The sequence below is a fragment of the Papio anubis genome, chromosome 7 (genome assembly GCF_008728515.1).
Source record: "Papio anubis isolate 15944 chromosome 7, Panubis1.0, whole genome shotgun sequence".
Classification (NCBI taxonomy): domain Eukaryota; kingdom Metazoa; phylum Chordata; class Mammalia; order Primates; family Cercopithecidae; genus Papio; species Papio anubis.
The window spans coordinates 116698854-116721128 of record NC_044982.1 but is presented as its reverse complement, the minus strand read 5'-3'; the positions used below and the strand labels follow the sequence as shown (position 1 = coordinate 116721128).

Here is a 22275-nt window from a genome sequence, read left to right as displayed (position 1 = left end):
CTGAGAGCCTTACAGATCTACAGATATAAAATGAAATAGCAACTGCCCTTCATTCTGTCTTCAATATATTTTTCCCCCAATGAAACTTTAGGGATATTTGTATCCATCTCTCCATTACAGGCCGGTAGAACAGGAAGAACAAAACTAACGACTTGTATGTAACTCCTAACATTTGAGGGTTTTAGACCTTTTACAAATAAGGGACAACAGGATTGGACCCATTTTAGGGACACAAAGTTCCACTCAAGATAGAAAGTGACTCAAGATATACCTTGGAAACCTTGCTAGTGCTAGGCCACACTGGGTGATGTCCTCAGCAATTTTTTTTTGAGGCAGAGTCTTGCTCTTTTGCCCAGGTTGGAGTGCAGTGGGACAATCTTGGCTCACTGAGACCTCCACCTCCTGGACTCAAGCAATCCTGCCATCTCACCCTGCCGGTAGCTGGGACTATAGGTGTGTAGCACCATGCCCAGCTAATTTTTGTATTTTTAACAGAGACAGTCTTTCACTATGTTGGTCAGGCTGGTCTCAGACTCCTGGCCTCAAGTGATCCCTCTTCCTCGGCCTCTCAAAGTGCTGGGATTACAGACATGAGCCGCTGCAACTGGCTGTCCTCAGCGTCTTTGTGAAAATGCACTGAGTAGGCATCGGTTGGGCACAGTGCTGAGCAAGGCACTAACAATAACAATAAGGAATTACAAGATTTCTATCTGGTGTTATAAAGAAGGAAATGCTACTAAAAGAAGGAAAATATGTGGTATGTGTTTTCATCTGTATTAGCATAGACTGTGTCTCAGAGCAAATGTATGAAACCGGTGCCTCTGGAGAGGGATATTGGGTGGGTAAGGCATAGGATGGCAGGGAGATTCCCTTTATATCCTTTTGGGTGTTTTGTATTTTGTACCATGTAAATATGTTCCCCCTATAACATTTTTTAGTTTTTTAAAAAAGTCTGTGTCATTTCCTTTAATTCTTACAATAATGCCACGAGGAATGTATTGTTAATATCTCCTTTACCATGGGAGCTGTTTGATTAGGGCTCTTCCCACTTTAAGCTTATATCAAGGTTGGTTAAACTCATGAAAAAACATCAGAAGTCCTATCCAGGGTTAGACCAATAGTCCAGGGCCTCTGATATTGGGATTTTTAGATCAAAATTGGACAAATTTATAGGGATATGACAGCTATATGTGGTTTAAGGCCCGTTCAGTGGGGACTCCTTCTGCCTAGACTACATCTGCCTGCCCCAGGCATCCTGAGAGCTGCATCGGACTAGGATTATCTTGAGTCTAACCTGGCCCCTTAGGCCTCATTCCTAAAGAGTTGATGGTGATACATTTTATGGCACAGCTGCTCATGTTGACCAAATCCACAAAAATAATCCGAAATCCCCTGAAGGGAGGTGGAACAATGATGAAATGGAGTGTATAAATCCTTTACAGAAAGCGATTCAGGTCTTATGTTACTCTGCACTGGAATTTCCCAGTGGGCTTTGCTCACTCCTTGCCTTCTTCCCATTCTCTTCCTGCTTGAGTCCTCTATATCTTATTTTCCTTCCTTGACTAATAGCCAGGCTATACCCTCCAGGAACCCCAGAGCACAGTTCCCTGTGACATTTCTGTCCTGTGGCCGTCCACTAACATTTGGCTTCATAAAATGTTAGTGACATATTACTGTGATACAGGTTTCCAAAACACACAATTTGCTGATGCTAGGAGTGGACTCTTCGGTGGTAAGAGCTCAGTCTAAATGTCTTACCTCTGTTTGGAGTGCCCTTTGGATCTTTCTCTTAGATTCCTTTTTTTTTTTTTTTTTGGAGTTGGAGTCTTACTCTGTTGTCCAGGCTAGAGCACATGATCTTGAGTCATTGCAGCCTCCGCATCCTGGGTTCAAGTGATTCCTGTGCCTCAACCTCCCGAGTAGCTGGAATTACAGGCACATGCCACCAAGCCTGGCTAGTTTTTGTATTTTTAGTAGAGATGGGGTTTCGCCATGTTGGTCAGACTGGTCTCGAACTCCCAACCTCAGGTGAGGAAACTGAGAACTAGCGAGGTGAAGTGCTGTTCCTCAAGAGTAAGGATAGAATCCTATTCATTGTGATACTTCCAGCACCTAGCACAGTGCCAGGTGCCTAGTGGGTGCTCAATAAATATTTGTCAAATGTAAAAATTCATTCCTTATTGTACATAGTGTACTGCTTTGCATGCCAATACAATTTTAAATTGAAATTATTTGACCAAGGTCGAATGCAGCCAAAGGGTGGCAAGGCTGGAAACAGACCACAGATGTGTGGCCATCCTGAAAAGGGCTCTCATTATCACACTGGAACTGTGCCTGTGCCTTTGGAAATGCCTACAATCATCTAGCCCCTTCAGTTTGGGTTTGTTTTTTTTTTTTTTTTGGTGGAGTCTTGCTCTGTCGCCCAGGCTGGAGTGTAGTGGCGTGATCTTGGCTCACTGCAATGCCATGTTGCCCAGGCTGCAGTGCAGTGGCACAATCACAGCTCACTGCAGCCTCAACCTCCTGGGCTCAAGTGATCCTCCCATCTAGGCCTCCCAAATAACTGGGACCAAAGGTGCACACCACCACACCCAGTTAATTTTTTTTTTTTTTAATTTTTAGTAGAGATGAGGTCTCACTATGTTGCCCAGGCTGGCCCCCTTGACGTTGAATGCAGTTTAATAATGGAGATTTCTGTGCCTACATCCTTTTCTTAGCCCACTGCCTTATCCTAGAAAGGAATGATAATTGGATTTGAATGTGCATGGCCAACTTTCAATTAACCCTAGAACTAGAAAGAGGCAATGATGCGAATAATCCAAGAGTCACTGTGTTTGGCCAGTGCTATTCCTACCTGATAGTAGCTGACTGACTTATTTTCCTAAAGAAAGTTTGCTTAGGAGAGTATTAAAAATCCATTAACCTTCCTTGAGTTTACATTAGCCAGACAGTGGCAGGAGGCCAGGGGAAGGACAAAGCATTGTTCAGAGCCGATAAGTGAACATACAAGTAACTATGAAGTAATTATACCTCTAACAATGAAGACAAAGGTCAAAGAAATAGTGATTCTTCCCATTATGATAAACGATGTTACGTAATATAAGAATGTTCCAAAAATGAAAAAGATTCTTTGCATTCTAGGTGCAAAAGGTTAAATACTTGATGTTCTTGTCAGAGATCTTTTAGTTGCAAGGAAGAGAACTCCAACTAGCTCAAGAGTGAGGACTTTATCATCTTTACAAGCATCTAGAAGTAAACTAAGTATAGCCATGGTCAAATGGGCGAGAATGCCTTATTAGGAACCAAAGCTACCCCTTGGTCTCTCAGGACCCACCCTTCTCTCATCCCTTTTCCTGCATCTGCTTCATTCTCCTGTTATTTCCAATTCATTCTCTTAGTGTTCCAGTGTTCCAAAAGAGAAAATGTGATTGGCCCAGCTAGGAAGAGATGTCATTCTTAAGCCAAACATTAAAGATGCATACTATAGTCCGGGTGTGGTGGCTCACGCCTATAATCCCAGCACTTTGGGAGGCCGAGGCGGGTGGATCACTTGAGGTCAGGAGTTTGAAACCGGCTTGGCCAACATGGTGAAACCCCATCTGTACTTAAAAAAAATACAAAAATTAACCAGATATGGTAGTGTGTGCCTGTAGCCCCTGTAGCTACTCTGGAGGCTGAGGCAGGAGAATTGCTTGAACCAGAAAGGCAGAGGTTGCAGTGAGCCCAGATCACACCACTGCATTCCAACCTGGGCAACAGAGCAAGGCTCTGTCTCAAAAAAAAAAAAAAAAAAAAAAAAAAAGGTAAAGACACATACTACAGATACGGATGGTAGTTTCATCTAAGCCACAGATGATCAAAGCTCTGTCTTTGAGCAGGTGCTAGGGAGGGGAACAGATTCACTTAGAAAAGGATATGGGAGAGGCAGTGACTGTCATTTCTTTATTGTAAAAGCAACACACACTTATTTTGAAAAATTTAAACACCAAATATTATGTGTAGAAAGTATGACTCTCAGTTCACCAACTCAGCTATATAGAAATTATAAGTGTTTTCTACAACAAATTAATTTCTAACTTCATGACCCAATTCCCCAATCTGCTGGGCTCCAGGGAAATGTCACCACAGTCTTTCCTGATGTTTACGCCTTTCCCGGGGCTTATTTCACACTCTTGAGCCCTATATGGTGCCAAGAGGCCATATAGAAGCCTGAGAGATAAAGACTACCATAACTTTAGCATATACTTCTTTCTTTTTTTTTTTTTTTTTTTGAGACAGAGTCTCGCTCTGTCACCCAGGCTGGAGTGCAGTGGCGCGATCACTCACTGCAAGCTCCACCTCCTGGGTTCACGCCATTCTTCTGCCTCAGCCTCCCGTGTAGCTGGGACTACAGGCGCCTGCCACCGTGCCCAGCTAATTTTTGTATTTTTAGTAGAGACAGGTTTCACCGTGTCAGCCAGGATGGTCTCGATCTCCTGACCTCGTGATCCGCCCGTCTTGGCCTCCCAAAGTGCTGGGATTACAGGCGTGAGCCACTGCGCCGGCCTTTAGCACATATTTCTGTTTATGTATGTATGATATAGTATGTATGGTTCTTTCTTTCCTTCTTTTTTCTTTTCTTTTGAGATGGAGTCTCGCTCTGTCTACTAGGCCCCCATGCAGTGGCGCAATCTTGGCTCACTGCAACCTCCGCCTCCTGGATTCAAGCCTCAGCCTCCCGAATAGCTGGGATTACAGGCACCTGCCACCACGCCTGGTTAATTTTTGTATTTTTAGTAGAGATGGGGGTTTCACCGTGTTGGACAAGCTAGTCTTGAACTCCTGACCTTGTGATCCACCCACCTTGGCCTCCTGAAGCGGTAGGATTACAGGCGTGAGCCACCGCGCCTGGCTGGTTATTTCTATATATGACCATCATTTTCTTTTCTTTCTTTTTATTTGAGACAGGGTCTTGCTCTGTCGCCCAGGCTGGAGTGCAGTGGCGCAATCACTGCTCACTGCAGCCTCGACATCCCAGGCTCAAGTGATCCTCCCGCCTCAGCCTCCCAAGTAGCTGAGACTGTACCTGGCTAATTTTTGTATTTTTAGCAGAGACAGGATTTCGCTATGTTGCACAGGCTGGTCTTGAATTTCTGTGTTCAAGAGATCTGCTTGCCTTGGCCCCACAAAGTGTTGGGCTTATAGACATGAGCCATGGCGCCCAGCCTATTTTCTCTCTCTCTTTGTGTGTGTGTGTGTGTGTGTGTGTGTGTGTGTGTGTGTGTGTTTTGAGACAGAGTTTCCCTCTTGTTGCCCAGGCTGGAGTGCAGTGGCGCAATCTTGGCTAACTGCAAACTCCGCCTCCCGGGTTCAAGTGATTCTCCTGCTTCAGCCTCCTGAGTAGCTGGAATTACAGGCATGCACCACCATGTCCAGCTAATTTTGTATTTTTAGTAGAGAGAGGGTTTCTCCATGTTGGTCAGGCTGGTCTCAAACTCCCGACCTTAGGTGATCCGCCCACCTTGGCCTCCCAAATTGCTGGGATTACAAACATGAGCCACCGCGCCCAGCCCAGCCCGACTATTTTCTATATACACACATTTATAATCCTTCAAAACAAAAAAATCAGGGCATGATGTAACCACTATTTTATAAATTTTTCAATTGATAATATATTAGGGGCATCTTTTCATGTGCACCTATAAAGAGCTAATAGTCTATTTTTATTCCATTTTTATTATTTATCTCTTTGAGACAGGATCTCACTCTGTCACCCAGGCTGGAGTGTAGTGGCATAAACACGGCTTACTGAATCCTCAACCTCCCTGGCCCAAACAATCTTCCCACCTCAGTCCCCCGAGTAGCTAGGACCTCAGACATGTGCCACCACACCTGACTAATTTTTGTGTTTTTTTGTAGAGATGGGGTTTCACCATGTTGCCCAGGCTGGTCTCGAAATTCTGGGCTTAAGCCCAGAATTCTTGCCCCCCTCCAGCCTCCCAAAGTGCTGGAATTATAGGCGTGAGCCACGGTGCCCAGCCTATTTTTTATTTTATCAAGTGGAGAAAAAACTAACAAGAATAGAAACAACCCGCATATTATTATTGATAATTTTAATGTGATAGATTTAGAATCTTACATTCTACACAAATATATTTAAAACTTTGTACTTTACACATTGTTTTTAAATGCCTAAAGGACATTTAGGAAAACTGGCTAAGTGACAAATGTTACTAAATTCCAAAAGGAAAAGAGTAGGACATGTTATTTGACCATAATATATTAAAACTAAAAAAAAAAAAAAAAATCTAAACATGTGGATAGATTTTTAAAATTCTAGATAATTCTTGGTTTGAGTATATAAACAAATACTCCTAGCACTATATTAAAGAATAATGTACTATGTTCATAAATACTTTATTACAGGAATGTAAAATTAGATAAATGTTAAGAAATGTATCAATGCAATTTTTACACTAAATAGATTAAAGAAGAAAAGCCATATTCTAGAGGCTAAGAGGGAATTTGATACAGCCATTCTAATTTTAAAATCTTGATAAAATAGAAATGGAATGGAACTTCTTTAACACAAAAATGAATATACAAATAAACAAAGACCAGTAAAGCCAGTTCCATTAAAGTCAAGAGTAAGATAATGATGCCCATCACTCTTAATACTTCATGAAGACTATTCTAAAGGGTCTAATCAATGCAATATGACTATTTTTTTTGAGATGGAGTCCCTCTTTGTTGCCTGGGCTGGAGTGCAGTGGTGTAGTCTTGGCTCACTACAACCTCTGCCTCCCAGGTTCAAGCATTTCTCCTGCTTCGGCCTCCCGAGTAGCTGGGATTGCAGGTGTGTGCCACCACACCCAGCTAATTTTTTTGTATTTTTAGTAGAGATGGGGTTTCACCACGTTGGCCAGGCTGGTCTCAAATGCCTGACCTCAAGTGATCCACCCGCCTCGGCCTCCCAAAGTGTTGGATTACAGGCGTGAGCCACCATGCCAGGCCAGTGCAATATGACATATTTTGTAAAGAGAGAAACAGAATGATCATCATTTGGAGATGATAGGATGTTTACCTAGAAAATCTAAGAGAAATTGGCCAACAGAATGATTAGAATTTAAATAATTCAGTCAAATGACCAGGTAAAAGGTAAATACATTGAAAAAATAATTTATTCATTAGCAATAACAAATCAGAAAATAAAGTGAAAAAATGTGATTCAGAAAGCAAGTAGGTTAATGTATATAAAGCACCTAGCACAGTTCCTGGTAGATGGGAGGTTATAGAAATAAGCTGTAATAATCTTAGTTATTGATTTTATAGATTTTAGGGATGCAATTACTGAGACAAAATATACAACCATGTTTAAGCTTCTTGATTCATATACTCAAATTATTCTTTTTTTTTTTTTTTTTTTTTTTTTTGAGACAGAGTTTCGCTTTTGTTGCCCAGACTGGAGTGCAATGGCGTGATCTCAGCTCACTGCAACCTCCGCCTCACTGCAACCTCCGGATCCAGCAATTCTCCTGCCTCAGCCTCCCAAGTAGCTGGAATTACAGGCATCTGCCACTACGCCCAGCTAATTTTTGTATTTTTAGTAGAGACGGGGTTTTGCCATGTTGATCAGGCCGGTCTCAAATTCCTGACCTCAAGTGATCTGCCTGCCTTGGCCTCCCAGAGTGCTGGGATTACAGGCATGAGCCACCACACCCGGCCTCTTTTAACTTTTAGTTGAAGTGTAACATGCATATAGATACTTTGGGAGGCTGAGGCAGGCAGATCACTTGAGGTCAGGAGTTCAAGCCCAGCCTGGCCAACAGAGTGAATTCTCATCTCTACTAAAAATACAAAAATTAGCCGGGCATGGTGGCGGGCACCTGTAGTTCCAGCTACTTGGGAGACTGAGGCAGGAGAATTGCTTCAACCTGGGAGGCAGAGGTTGCAGTGAGCCGAGATCATACCACAACTCTCCAGCCTAGGTGACAGAGCAAGACTCTGCCTCAAAAAAGAAAAACAAAACAAAAACCATGCGTATAGAAAAACTGTGCATACAGAAAGCTGGTCATCAGTGCACAGATCAAGAAAGAACCTTTACAGCACCCCAAGAGCCCTTCGCATGTCTCCTTCCAATGCCTAGCCATCTTCCTCCCCAGAGTGTTTCTGACTTCTAACAACACAGATTAGTTTTGCCTGTTTTGCATTTCATATGAATAGAATCATACGTATGTACTCTTTTGTGTTTGGATTCTTTTGCTCAGCATTATGTAGATAATATTCATCCCTCTTTGCTCAGGTGGTTGTAGATTACTCGTATTGCTGTATAGTATTTCATTGTATAAATAGACCACAATCTTCCATTCTTCTGTTGATGGGCATTTGGGTAGTTTTGAACTTGGGGCTATTATGGAGTGCTGCTGTGAGCACGCTGATACATGTCCTTTGGGGGCTGTATGGAACATTTTGAACCCAGCACTGCTAGGGTATCTTGAAGACCAGTGGCTTTTAGCACATTGGCTTATAGTGTTCTGGGCTATAGATACTGGCATATTCATAGTGGGCCCTATCAGCAGTGGCAGTGGTATAGCAGCGCCCTTAAATGGCTTCATGAGTAGAGGACATTGAAAAGAGGGAACCAGAGCAAAAAAGGAAGAAAAAGATGGACGCTGTATGAAGGACCATGACTGACAGACTGGTTCATGAGCCTATTGAGACAACCCTGGCATGAACTCCAGGCTACTGGCTACTGATAGGGATATAATTTTAAATTATAGCCACAACCAATAGAGTTCTGGAGACATCTGAGTTGCCCGCTTTTAAAATTTTTATTTTAAGTTCAGGGGTACATGTGCAGATTTGTTATATAGATAAACCCATGTCATGGGGGTTTGTTGTACAGATTATTTCATCACCCAGGTATTAAGCCTAGTACTCAATAGTTATTTGTCCTGACTCTCTCTCTCCTCCCACCCCCCACCCTCCAATAGGCCCCAATGTCTGTTGTTCCCCTCTATGTGTCCATGTTCCCACTTATAAGCAGGAACATGCAGTATTTGGTTTTCTGTTGCTGCATTAGTTTGCTAAGGATAATGGCCTCCAGCTCCATCCATCTTCTTGCAAAGCACATGATCTTGTTCTTTTTTATAGCTGCATAGTATTCCATGGTGGATGTGTACCACATTTTCTTTATCCAGTCTACGATTGATGGGCATTTATGTTGATTCCATGTCTTTGCTATTGCAAATAGTGCTTCAGTGAACATACATGTGCATGTGTCTCTATAATAGAATGATTTCTGTCCCTTTGGGCATATACCCAAAAATGGAATTTCTGGGTCAAATGGTAGTTCTTTCTGTCTTTACATCTTTGAGGAATCATCACACTGCTTTCCACAATGTTTGAATTAATAATTTACCCTCCCATCAACAGTGTATGTGTTCCTTTTTCTCCACAACCTCGCCACAATCTGTTATTATTTTGACTTTTTGTAATAGCCATTCTGACTGGTGTGAGATGGTATCTCATTGTGGTTTTAATTTCTCTAATGATCTGAACATAGGAACCAGTAAAGATTTCATTATGAAGATGCCAAAAGCAGTTGCAACAAAAGCAAAAATTGACAAATGGGATCTAATTAAACTAAAGAGCTTATGCATAGCAAAAGAAACTATCAATAGCGTAAACAGAAAACCTACAGAAAGGGAAAATTGTTTTGCAAACTATGCATCTGACAAAGGTCTAATATCCAGCATCTGTAAGGAACTTAAATAAATGTACAAGAAAAAGACAAATAACCCCATTAAAAAGTGGGCAAAGGACATGAACAGACACTTCCTCAAAAGAAGAAATACATGTGGCCAACAAGCATATGAGTTCCCCTTTTTTTATACGCCGTGAGGGAACTGTGTCTTACTTATTTTTGTGTCCCAGAAGCTAGCACAAAGCCTGACACACAGCCACTGCTAACAAAATCTTTGTGGATTTATTTAATAAAAGAGTTGGGAGTAGGTGGAGAATGGAGGGTGGGGAGCATCACACATACATGCACATGCTTAAAATATGATGATTTCTTCCTGAGCTGACCAGACCAAAAATATAAATAAAACAGAAACAGGATCTGTGCCATGGGTCCTGGCCCTTTTTTGCTTCTGCCAGCATGTGTGAGGAGATGCAGAGACAAATTCCGTGGCAGTTAGAAAGAGAACCGACTGCCAAGATGGAGCGAAGGGAACATTTAACCTTGACTTTCCACAGTCCTGAGGTTCCCAAGATAAAGGGGAACCGGAAATACCAAAGGGTGAGGAGGTATCTAATTGGAAGTCAGATGAGAAAAAGAGGACTTACTTAAAGGCGGGGCTACACAGAGCATCCTAAAGACAGAAAAGATCACCCTGAAAATTGTGGGTTTTTTTTTTTTTTTTTTAGGAGTAGGGCAAGATATCCTTAAATCAAAGACACATGGGAATGCTTGAGGTAGAGAAAAGCAGGTGACCCTGGGGATCAGGGGTTATCCTTTCGGGTAGGCAATATTTCCCTCATCCTTATAGCCTACCCTCCCTGCCAAGAAACATCCAAGTGCCTCGATGTCATCCCAAAGGCAGCAGCAGCTTATGGATCAGGCACACATCTACATCCGAATACTCTGTGGCAGCCTCTGTAGTTTTAGCCTCCTAATGCTGATCGCCATGTCCCCACTGAACTGGGTACAGTTCCTGGTGATCAAGAATGGCCTTGAGCTCTACGCAGGACTCTGGACCTTATGCAACCATGAGCTGTGCTGGAACCACACACCCAAGCCACCCTGTGAGTGCCACTGAATTAAATGCCACAGGCCCCACACAATTGCAGAGATTTCTGCTCACACAGATTGGCCCTTCATCTTTCTTCCTCCAAGATCTTTTGGCTTTCACCTCTCCAAGTGCAGGATGGATCTTTCTTTGGTATCCTCAGTGTGCCCTTTCTCCCTTCTATTCCAGGTCGTTTTCTGTCCTAAATAATGCGTTATACTCTTTTTACTTGATGGGAAGAACTGTTTTGTTTTATTTTGTTTTGTTTTGTTTGTTTGTTTTTAGAGACAGGCTCTTGCTCTATCACCTAGCCGAAGCGCAATAGCACTATCATTGCTCACTACAGCCTCCACCTCCAGGGCTCAAGCAATCTTCCCGCTCAACCTCCTGAGTAGGTGAAACTACAGACGTGTGCCACCACTCCTGGCTAATTTTTAATTTTTTTTGGAGAGAAAGTTCTCATTATATTGCCCGGGCTGGTCTCAAAGTCCTGGCCTCAAGTGTTCCTCCCAAAGTACTGGGACTATAGATGTGAGCTACCATACCTGCCCTAGGAATAACTCATTTACAAGGTGTTACTGCTAAGCAATGTGATTGGTATTCTAATGTGGCTTGCAGAATTAGAAGAGAAGTGATTGATCATAGCTGGAAGATAAAGCAAATATCTTAACCTCTATTAGATTTAACTTTCAAGGTCAGCTTGTTCTTCTCCTAGCAGTGGAATAGAATTTAAATGTACGTTAGATATGTGGTATAACAAATGCCAGCTCTGAAGATAATATTATTTATGTCAAATTTTATGTGAATTTAAATAAATCTGAAAGCGCAACACAAAATATTTTAATATAAGTTTTAGGGGCTAAAAATATCATATGCATGAGTTTTTCAATCAAACCAAAAACTTAGAGGAAAGATATCATTACACTGACAGTTTTCCCATCACCCACAAGACATAAATTTACACAATGAAAGGGGTATTGTGAAAGAAAACATGTGTGAGTAAAGCATCTATTCTCACATAAGCAGGGATCCCATCTATTCTCCTCACATAAGCAGGAGGGGAGCACCTGTGCCCAACTCTGAGGTAGAGCATCAGTTATTTGGCCATGGGCTGCGACATTTGAAATTAAGGGACAGTTTCCTGCATGATCTTGAGAAGAAACTAAAATCAAAGGCAGGCAGACAATTCAACTGCATAAAATGAAAACTAGAGAAAATATTTGCAACAATTATGGAAGATAAAGGTTAATGGCCTTAATATAGTAAAAGGATACACAAAGTATTAAAGACACAAACTCAAATAAGTTCTTTTTCAATCGACATGCACAGAAGAAGAACTATAACTATCTAATAAACATAGGAAAAATAATTTAACCTCAATCAATCATTAAAGAAAGGTAAATGAATAACAAGATGTAACTTTTCAACCACCATATTAACAGATTTTTAAATGATGATGCAACTGCTATACACTCCCATACGCGTTCCTGTACATACCATGCAAATTGGTATAATCAAAGCAATATGATTACGTGCATCCAGAGACTTAAAAAGGTTCATCTCCTTTGAGTAATTCCATTTCTAGAAATTAATTCCAAGGAAATAACTAGAAATGGATTAAAAGATTTAGGCAAAAAGATAAAACTGCAGTTATATTTATGTAACTGGGTGCCCACGTTAAAATTTCGGCCTTAAGATTATTATTTAAATCTTTAATAAATTAGGGCTGGGTGTGGTGGCTCAAGCCTGTAATCCCAGTGTTACCAGAAAGGGGTCCTGATCCAGACCCCAGGAGAGGGTTCTTGGATCTTGGGCAAGAAAGAATTCGAGATGAGTCCATACAGTAAAGTGAAAGCAAATTTAAGAAAGTAAAGAAATGAAAGAATGGCTACTCCATAGGAAAAGGAGCCACCAGGGCTGCTGGTTGCCCATTTTTATGGCCATTTCTTTATTATATGCTAAAAAAGGGGTGAGTTATATTCGTAAGTTTTCGGGGAAAGAGGTGGGCAATTCCTGGAACTAAGGGTTCCTCCTCTTTTTAGACCGTATAGCGTAAATTCCTGACATTGCCATGGCATTTGTAAACTGTCATGGCACTGGTGGGAGTGTCTTTTAGTATGCTAATGCATTATAATTCACATATAATAAGCAATGAGGACGATCAGAAGTCACTTTTGTTGCCATCTTGGTTTTAGTGGGTTTTGGCTGGCTTCTTTACCACAGCCTGTTTTATCAGCAAGGTCTTTATGACCTGTATTTTGCGCTGACCTCCTATCATTCAGTGACTAAGAATGCCTTAACCTCCCGGGAATGCAGCCCAGTAGGTTTCAGCCTTACTTTAACCAGCCCCTATTCAAGATAAAGTTGCTCCGATTCAAAGACCTCTGACATCAGCACTTTGGAAGGCTGAGGTGGGGGATCGCTTGAGTTTAGGAGTTTGAGACCAGCCTGAGCAACAAGGCGAAACCCTGTCTCTACAAAAAATACAAAAATTAGCTGGGCATGGTAGTGGGCACCTGCAATCCCAGCTACTTGGGAGGCCGAAGTGGGAGAATTGCTTGAGCCTGGGAGGCAGAGGTTGTCGTGAGCTGAGATTGAGCTACTGTACTCCAGCCTGGATGACAGAGTGAGACCCTGTCTCAAAAAAAAAAAAAAAAAATTAATGCATTAGAATCCCGAAATTATGTCACTTAAGCAGTGAATAGTTTATTTCTTGAAGCCCTGGATTCACCTTTATGCAGATAAAGAAAATCAAGGAAATCAAGCCAGCCAATCACTCAGATTTTATAGAGTCGCTTTGTCACTCATCTTTTTTTATGCTTTGTTTTATCTCTACAGACTGTGATTATTTAAAGTCAACTGAATCCTTAAGGTACACAAGTATAAATCAAGTATCCACCCTATTTTCCATGTTATTATAACTAGTTCTTTTTTTTTATTTTTTTTATTTTTATTTTATTTTTTTTTATTTATTTATTTATTTTTTTATTTGTTTTTTTATTTTTTATTATTTTTTTTTATTTTTTATTTTATTATATTTTATTTTATTTTTTTTTTTATTTATTTATTATAACTAGTTCTAATTCAAGAGTCAGTAATTAGGCTGCAATACAGATCTCATAAGAAATTCCCCAAAATGTAATCAAAATTTCCAGGCCTTATCTCCCTGTGACAACAATATAATGTTATTATTGCCCAAATACATTATTATTTATTTATTTATTTATTTATTTTTGAGATGGAATCTCATTCTGTCACCCAGGCTGGAGTGCAGTGGCGTGATCTTGGCTCACTGCAATCTCTGCCTCCTGGGTTCAAGCAATTCTCCTGCCTCAGCCTCCCAAGTAGCTGGGATTACAGGTGTGCATCAGTGTGCCCAGCTAATTTTTGTGTTTTTAGTAGAGATGGGGTTTCACCATGTTAGCTAGGCTGATCTTTTTTTTTTTTGAGATGGAGTCTTGCTCTGTTGCCCAGGCTGGAGTGCAGTGGCGTCATCTCGGCTCACTGCAAGCTCTGCCTCCCAGGTTCACGCCATTCTCCTGCCTCAGCCTCCTGAGTAGCTGGGACTACAGGCGCCCGCCACCACACCCAGCTAATTTTTTTTGTATTTTTAGTAGAGACGGGGTTTCACCATGGTAGCCAGGATGGTCTTGATCTCCTGACCTCGTGATCTGCCCCCCTCAGCCTCCTCAAGTGCTGGGATCACAGGCATGAGCCACCTCACCTGGCCTACTAGGCTGGTCTTGAACTCCTGACCTCAGGTGATCTGCCTGCCTCGGCCTCCCAAAGTGCTTGGATTACAGGCATGAGCCACTGCACCTGGCCTCTGAATACATTATTGTTTAATAATTACTTTCCAATTCAATGACTTCAAACTTTTACCTACTGGATTGCAAGAATTTCATTCCCCTCCCTGACAGTTTCTTTAGTCATTGTCGTAAGTTTCACAGGGGCTATCTCAGGTGTGTTTAAGAATGTGCATGCGCCGGGCGCGGTGGCTCAAGCCTGTAATCCCAGCACTTTGGGAGGCCGAGACGGGCGGATCACGAGGTCAGGAGATCGAGACCATCCTGGCTGACACGGTGAAACCCCGTCTCTACTAAAAATACAAAAAACTAGCCGGGCGTGGTGGCAGGCGCCTGTAGTCCCAGCTACTCGGGAGGCTGAGGCAGGAGAATGGCGTAAACCCGGGAGGAGGAGCTTGCAATGAGCTGAGATCTGGCCACTGCACTCCAGCCTGGGCGACAGAGCGAGACTCCGTCTCAAAAAAAAAAAAAAAAAAGAATGTGCATGCTCATATTCCTATTCCCTGGGCTCACTTCATTGTGTTGTGCTTCTTTCTGTCTCTGACTTCACCCGGATCTAGATGACTGATAGCCTCTCTGTTGTGGCTATTGCTAATGGGATGAAGAAGGGATGGGGAGGAAAGGACAGTATCCTTCACTTTTACTGCAAGTCTCAAGTGTAGAACAGACCCTTCTGTTATTTTCCCCTAGCACTGGTGAGATCAGGCTGAAATGTAAAGGATATATTGCACAGAGAGTAGTTTGAACTGTTTTGCAGAGCGTGGGAAAGAAAGGATAAGCCTTTTTGTCAAGTCACTGGGCACCCTAGAGTTAGGAACCTAGGAACCACCATACAGTACACGTTGCCAGGCTGTGTAGGGATGCTTTATTCTGGCACTCCAGCCGGGTTACAAGGGGACCTAAATACTAAGCAGATTTCATAGATACCTCTTCAGGGTCCTAAGTCTCCACCCAGGATCGTTTCCATTCCAAAACCACCCACTTGGGGCACCTCATCTGAGCCTGGAGAAGTTGTGTATTGCCTTCTGTGCCTTGAAAGCGGTCACAGTGGCAGCAGCGTGGAAGTTCAGATTTGGCTAAATAAGTGAGCTGATTCCCCAGCTTGTCTCCAGCAGCACCACTTTCCAAAAGCTCCCTGGCCAAGTTTTACTTCCACAACAGTAGAAGGAGATCCCACCCATTATTTACAAACTGCCAAATGGTGAACGTTCTCATTTCACTGAGATCTGAGGGGATGCCACAGAACACTACTGCTTTCTGGTTGGGTGGTGCCCCCTCCAATCTTGGTAGGGGTTTTACATCTTACCTGATGGTACTCTGAAGTGTAGCATTGCTGACTGATGCTGGGCTGATCCTGAGAACATCTACAAAAATCTTACCAAGTTTTTCAGATGATTTGTACTTCCTCCTCAAATTGAAAGTGACATCCTTTCTCTTCCCAAAGTATTAGCTTCAGTAAGCTGGGAGAGGTGCCTTGGTGTTCTTGTAACTTAAGTTTAACCGCATCAAAGTATATCAGTAAGGAAAACTTCAGAAATGTTTGGATACAGTTGACCCAGACAGGTGACACAGGGGTGTTCATTTTATCTCAGGCACCCCTTTTTCTGGATCAAGGCTTCTTACTGAAACATACAAGCAGGGCCTTTTGTAATTAAGATCCTAAGATTTTTGAAACTTTGATGAGTAAGCTGTTGTAAAAACTGTTGTTTAAAAGCTGAAATCAGCTTTGGTGTTACAGGAGATAGAGGCTTGAAATCAGCTTTTGGACATTTATTTATTTATAGTAATATGAATTAAAAAACTATAAAGTTAACCAAATGCAGATGTCTTAGACTCTGAATCTAAGTGTTTAGTTTGTTTATATAATTTGTTGTATATGATTATTCCTAATAGACTTAGTTACTTTGGGAAGGTTAGACTCTTCTATGCTGTAAATCTTTAAATTGTTCCTTTGGAGTTGTGAGGATCTTCTTTAGGTAGTTTTCAGGAGATAAGAAGATAACACAGAGAGATTTGTAAGAAATACATAAAGTTGCAGTCTTCTCCTCATGGTAGAAGAGGAACTGGACTTTATATGTTAGGCTGGAGTTGGACAGGAAATATCCTCGACAGTGCTCCTTGGTGTTCTGAATATTAAAATAATTTGAATTAGTGTAAGCTAAACAGTGAACTTATTTGTAAAGATTCAGAAGAATCGGCCAGGTGTGGTGGCTCAAGCCTGTAATCTCGGCACTTTGGGAGGCTGAGGTGGGCAGATCGCTTGAGCTTAGGAGTTCGAGACCAGCCCGGGCAGCATGGTGAAACCCCACTTCCACCAAAAATACAAAAAATTAGCCGGATGCGATGGTGTGCATCTGTGGTCCCAGCTATTCAGGAGGCTGAGGTGGGAGGATTGCTTGAGTCTGGGAGTTGGAGGCTGCAGTGAGTAGAGATCATGCTACTGCACTCCAGCCTGGGTTATAGACTGAGACCCCATCTCAAAGAAAAAGATAAAGGAATTAAACTAAAGAGCTTCTGCACAGCAAAAGAAACTACCATGAGAGTGAACAGGCAACCTACAGAATGGGAGAAAATTTTTGCAATCTACTCATCTGACAATACAGAATGGGAGAAAATTTTTGCAATCTACTCATCTGACAAAGGGCTAATATCCAGAACCTACAAAGAACTCAAACAAATTTACAAGAAAAAACCAAACAACCCCATCAAAAAGTGGGCAAAGGATATGAACAGACATTTCTCAAAAGAAGACATTCATACAGCCAACAGACACATGAAAAAATGCTCATCATCACTGGCCATCAGAGAAATGCAAATCAAAACCACAATGAGATACCATCTCACACCAGTTAGAATGGCAATCATTAAAAAGTCAGGAAACAACAGGTGCTGGAGAGGATGTGGAGAAATAGGAACACTTTTACACTGTTGGTGGGATTGTAAACTAGTTCAACCATTATGGAAAACAGTATGGCGATTCCTCAAGGATCTAGAACTAGATGTACCATATGACCCAGCCATCCCATTACTGGGTATATACTCAAAGGATTATAAATCATGCTGCTATAAAGACACATGCACATGTATGTTTATTGCAGCACTATTCACAATAGCAAAGACTTGGAATCAACCCAAATGTCCATCAGTGACAGACTGGATTAAGAAAATGTGGCACATATACACCATGGAATACTATGCAGCCATAAAAAAGGATGAGTTTGTGTCCTTTGTAGGGACATGGATGCAGCTGGAAACCATCATTCTCAGCAAACTATCGCAAGAACAGAAAACCAAACACCGCATGTTCTCACTCATAGGTGGGAACTGAACAATGAGATCACTTGGACTTGGGAAGGGGAACATCACACATTGGGGCCTATCACGGGGAGCGGGGAGGAGGGAGGGATTGCATTGGGAGTTATACCTGATGTAAATGACGAGTTGATGGGTGCTGACGAGTTGATGGGTGCAGCACACCAACATGGCACAAGTATACATATGTAACAAACCTGCACGTTATGCACATGTACCCTAGAACTTAAAGTATAATAATAATAAATAAATTTAAAAAAAAGAAAATAGTACATATTAAAAAAAAAGAAAATAGTACATATAAAAAAAAAAAGAAAAAGATAAAGGTGGCTCAGAGGAATAACATAGACTCCCACGGCAGGAAGTTCGCTGGACCTTAGGGAATTCCAGGGGATGCTGGGATCTCAGATAAAGAAAATCAAGCCAGCCAGGCACTCAGATTTTCTACAGTCCCTTTGTCACTCATCTTTATTTATGCTTTGTTTTATCTCTACAGCTCAGTTTTTCCTGTTTATTAGTGTGTAAGTGCCTAAAAGGTGATACCCCGGTCAAACTTTACATCTTCTCAGTTCAAGCAAGCAAAAGAGGAAATCCAATTTCCAAGCATAAGAATAAAATTGTCCCAGGATGGGTCAGGTTCCCATGCTTAGTCCAGTTAGCTATAGTCAGAGGGCTATAAAGACAATAGTCCAGGGCTATAGACAAGGGCTGCTAGAGCTCATAGAGGATTGTGGACTAAATACCACAAAGCATGCCTGTTACCCTGGGCTTCATACAGCTCAGTCTGGGCTTATGTTCTGGCTGGCTACATATACTGCTAATTCTGAATAACCCAGTATTCAGAAAATGTGCAGCTTGTGAATTACTATGTTTTAATGTGGCTCACTTGTTGCGGCTACAGAGCAACTTAACCTCTGTGGATAGGGGTGTGGTTTCTTTGAATGGAAATTCCTGCAATTCATCATATTAGTAAGTGGCAGGTTCTGGAGAACAAAATGAAACAAGGAGGCAGATATTACACTGGAAAAGCTTGATACATAATTTCTGCTCTCTGAGTTACTCAGAAGCTGGACTTGGATTCTTAGGCATATAAGTGGTTAGAGAACTTTGTAACCACTGGGGTGGGGGTGAGTTGGTCCCTACTACATTGGGACAGAAAAAGAAGCTAAATAAGGAGGCACCTTATAAAGGATACTGAAGATATTCCTGGGTGTCTGGTAGCTCAGAAAAGCTACAGCTACTGGTAATTATAAGTTACCTTCTAAATCTTCAGTAAAATATGGATGGGGAAGTCGAAGAACCTGTTGCATCTTAGGGATGTGGTAGCAAAAAGTAAGGTTGAGCGTATCCCTGCTGCTCTTACCAACATCCGGTCCACAGTGGCAGAGCCAAAGAGAAGACACCTAGAGCCAAAGATGGAAGAAGGAGAGGTGTGGCACTTGGATAAGAACAACTTGAACAAATATGAGATAGGACTTTGGGAGACTCTCAGAATAAAAAAAAAAAAAGTGGGGGAAACACTTTGTGATGGGTTCCTGCAGTTTGGTAAATTGGGGCTTGAAATCATCATAATATGGGAATTAAAGTAAATGAGGCTGGGCGAGGTGGCTCAAGTCTTTAATCCCAGCACTTAGAGAGGCCAAGGCAGGCAGATCACCTGAGGTCAGGCATTCAGGACCAGCCTGGACAACATGGTGAAAACCTGTCTTTACTAAAAAAATATAAAAAATTAGCTGGGCATGGTGGCGTGTACCTGTAATCTCAGCTACTCGGGAAGCTGAGGCAGAAGAATTGCTTGAACCCGGGAGGCAGATGCTGCAGTGAACCAAGATTGCACCACTGCACTCCAACCTGGGCGACAGAGTGAGACTCTGTCTCAAAAAAAAAATAATAAAATAAATAAATAAATAAAGTAAATGTGACTTCATTTTGTAGTCGTAGGCTGACAAGGCCTGTACATGCCAGATACAGCTGAAAGTGAAAAACAAATGGAACTAAACAATGGGTAAATCATTAAGCAAAGTATATTGATATGATAGAATATTTTGTAGCCACTGAAAATAATATTTACAACAGATACCTGGGGAAAATCACATCATATATTCTTGAGGAAAAAACCCACATGATATCTAGTATCATATCTACTATGCACAGAGGGTAGAAAAATAAAATAAAATATTAACAATGGTTGCCTCTAGGTAGTGAAATTGTGGCTGATTTTTTTTCTGCTTCTTTGTTCTTTTGTAGTCTTTTGAATGCTTATGTTGGATGCATATTACTTATTATTTTTAGAATTAGAATTAGAAACAAGAAAAAAGTTTAATCTGTTTTGTCATTGGTAACACCTCTTATAAGCTAGTTTATATCTAAATCAATGCATGCAGAAGTATTTGTATATTATCTTTAGTTTAACAATCATAGTAAAGAAATTCCAAGCAGAAAGGATGTCATGTAGCAAGCTCTGCTCCATCATCCTTTGTTCTTACATCCTTCTCTAAGACTCTGTCTGGCCTTTTTAAGGGAAGTTCCCTCACTGGACTAACCATGCTCTTCCTTTCCTCTTCTTCATGCAGATTATCTCCAATATTCCAGGGCCTTCTTTCTCATCTCTGTCTTTACCATACTCATTGGCCTTGGCTGGCTCTTCAGCTCTTGGCTCCCTAGTCGAGGAAGCATGACCACCAACTTGGATCTGAAGGTATCCATGCTCAGCTTCATCTCAGGTACAGACCTAGATCGGCAGGGTATTTTACCATGGTAATAATCAAGGTAACAAATTTTCTCTGTGAAACTCTTACACTCTTTTTCTTATCTCTTTGCTCTTCTTCAGTATCACACCAACTTACCAGCTATCTGCCTTATCTAATTATATAGAACACACCTTCGCTGACTTTACCAGGGTATAGATCCTGTTCTCTCATCTTGGTCAATCCCCAAGTTTTTATCTTTTTGATCCTTGCTATACATATGGCCTCTGGAGGCTGAAGAGCTGGGGGTGGCGGGGAAGGCAGACTGAAGATGCTGATGGGTTGCGACATTTTTTCTTCCGGTCCTAGCTACCTGCTTGCTCCTCTGCCTCAACCTGTTTGTGGCACAGGTTCACTGGCATACTAGGGATGCTATGGATTCAGATCTCCTATGGACCTATTATCTTAACTGGTGCAGTGACATCTTTTACATGTTTGCTGGTGAGTCACTCCCCTGCTCTATGCTAGAAGGATGGATAGGGAAATCGCTTCTGGAAAGGGAGGTATAATCTAGGAGAAGTAGAAGCACTGACTGTTTCTTTTCAGAACATTGATACTTGGAGAGTTAGTGTGGCACAATGAAGAAAGGGTGGATTTTAGAGTCTGAAAACCTAGCATTAGTAACTTGTTCTATCACAAAGTGAGGCATGGACGAGTTGAGTAACTTGCCCAAGGCCACACAGAAAATAGTGGAACTATGATTTGAATCTAGGAGGTTCAAGCTTTGTCCTAACCAGTCTGAGAAATATTATAATGCAATTAGAGCACAAGAGGGTAAAGTAAGTCCGCTGGGGGAGAGAGGGGTTCACTGAAAAGATGTCTTTTGAACTGGTTATTAAAGGAGGAGTAAGAATTTTAAAAGCCAAAAGACCATTGCCTATTGAACCTCACCTCAAATTATTCCCTTCCCCTAGGCATCATCTCTCTTCTCAACTACTTAACTTCCAGATCTCCTGCCCGTGATGAAAACGTCACTGTGATTCCAACAGAGAGATCAAGGCTGGGGGTTGGTCCAGTGACTACAGTATCACCTGCTAAAGATGAAGAAGAGCCAAGGTCTGAGATGGAATCTCTAAGTGTGAGAGATAAAAATTTACCAGAGGCAGGACTGTGATGGTGATAGGAAAACCTAACTATAGCTTGTCTTAAAAGCAGGGGAGAAGCTGAGTTGGGAATGATCGCATAAATTCTTGGAAACCCTCCTAATATCATGTCCATGTTACTGGAGGAGACAACATTAAAGCTGATGAAATGTCTTTTGCGTGCATTGGATCCAAAATAGGTATGATAGTAATAAAGTAAGTAATAACTCACTTAAGAAAAATATTTATAAAAGAAAACAACAATGTTTAGAGTCATGAATGAAAGAAACTAGTGAAAGATGCAGTGTGTAGACCAGAGACTTCTTTGGGTATGAGGGATCTCATGGACCAGAAAGGCCCATGGAGAAGAACATTAATTACTTCTATTTAGAATTTTCTTTATTATGTGTGGCTTTGGGTATACTCCGGATGGAAAGCACTTGGACAAATACTGTTGAATCTGAACTTGATAGCGTTACCAGAAATTGAATAAATATCAATGGATATAAGACCTACTACTCAAAGGAACTGAGAGGTGCTGGGTAGATTCTAGGGA

At 41.6% G+C, this 22275-nt stretch overlaps 1 protein-coding gene across 2 annotated transcripts; it reads left to right on the top strand.

Moving 5' to 3' along the window:
* Positions 1 to 9786: 9786 nt before the first annotated feature.
* TMEM202 (transmembrane protein 202) lies at positions 9787 to 21893 on the top strand. Of its 2 annotated transcripts, XM_009210550.4 has the most exons (6): positions 9787 to 10282; positions 10533 to 10788; positions 20464 to 20613; positions 20947 to 21078; positions 21552 to 21693; positions 21793 to 21893. In XM_009210550.4, exons 1-6 carry the CDS (start codon positions 10142 to 10144, stop codon positions 21821 to 21823), a joined length of 852 nt encoding a protein of 283 aa, XP_009208814.1. In that variant the 5' UTR covers positions 9787 to 10141; the 3' UTR covers positions 21824 to 21893. The 2 variants fall into 2 exon arrangements, with proteins under 2 accessions (XP_009208814.1, XP_003901205.2); XM_003901156.4 differs by having other exon boundaries at positions 9791 to 10282; positions 21552 to 21893.
* The last annotated feature ends 382 nt before the right edge of the window (positions 21894 to 22275 follow it).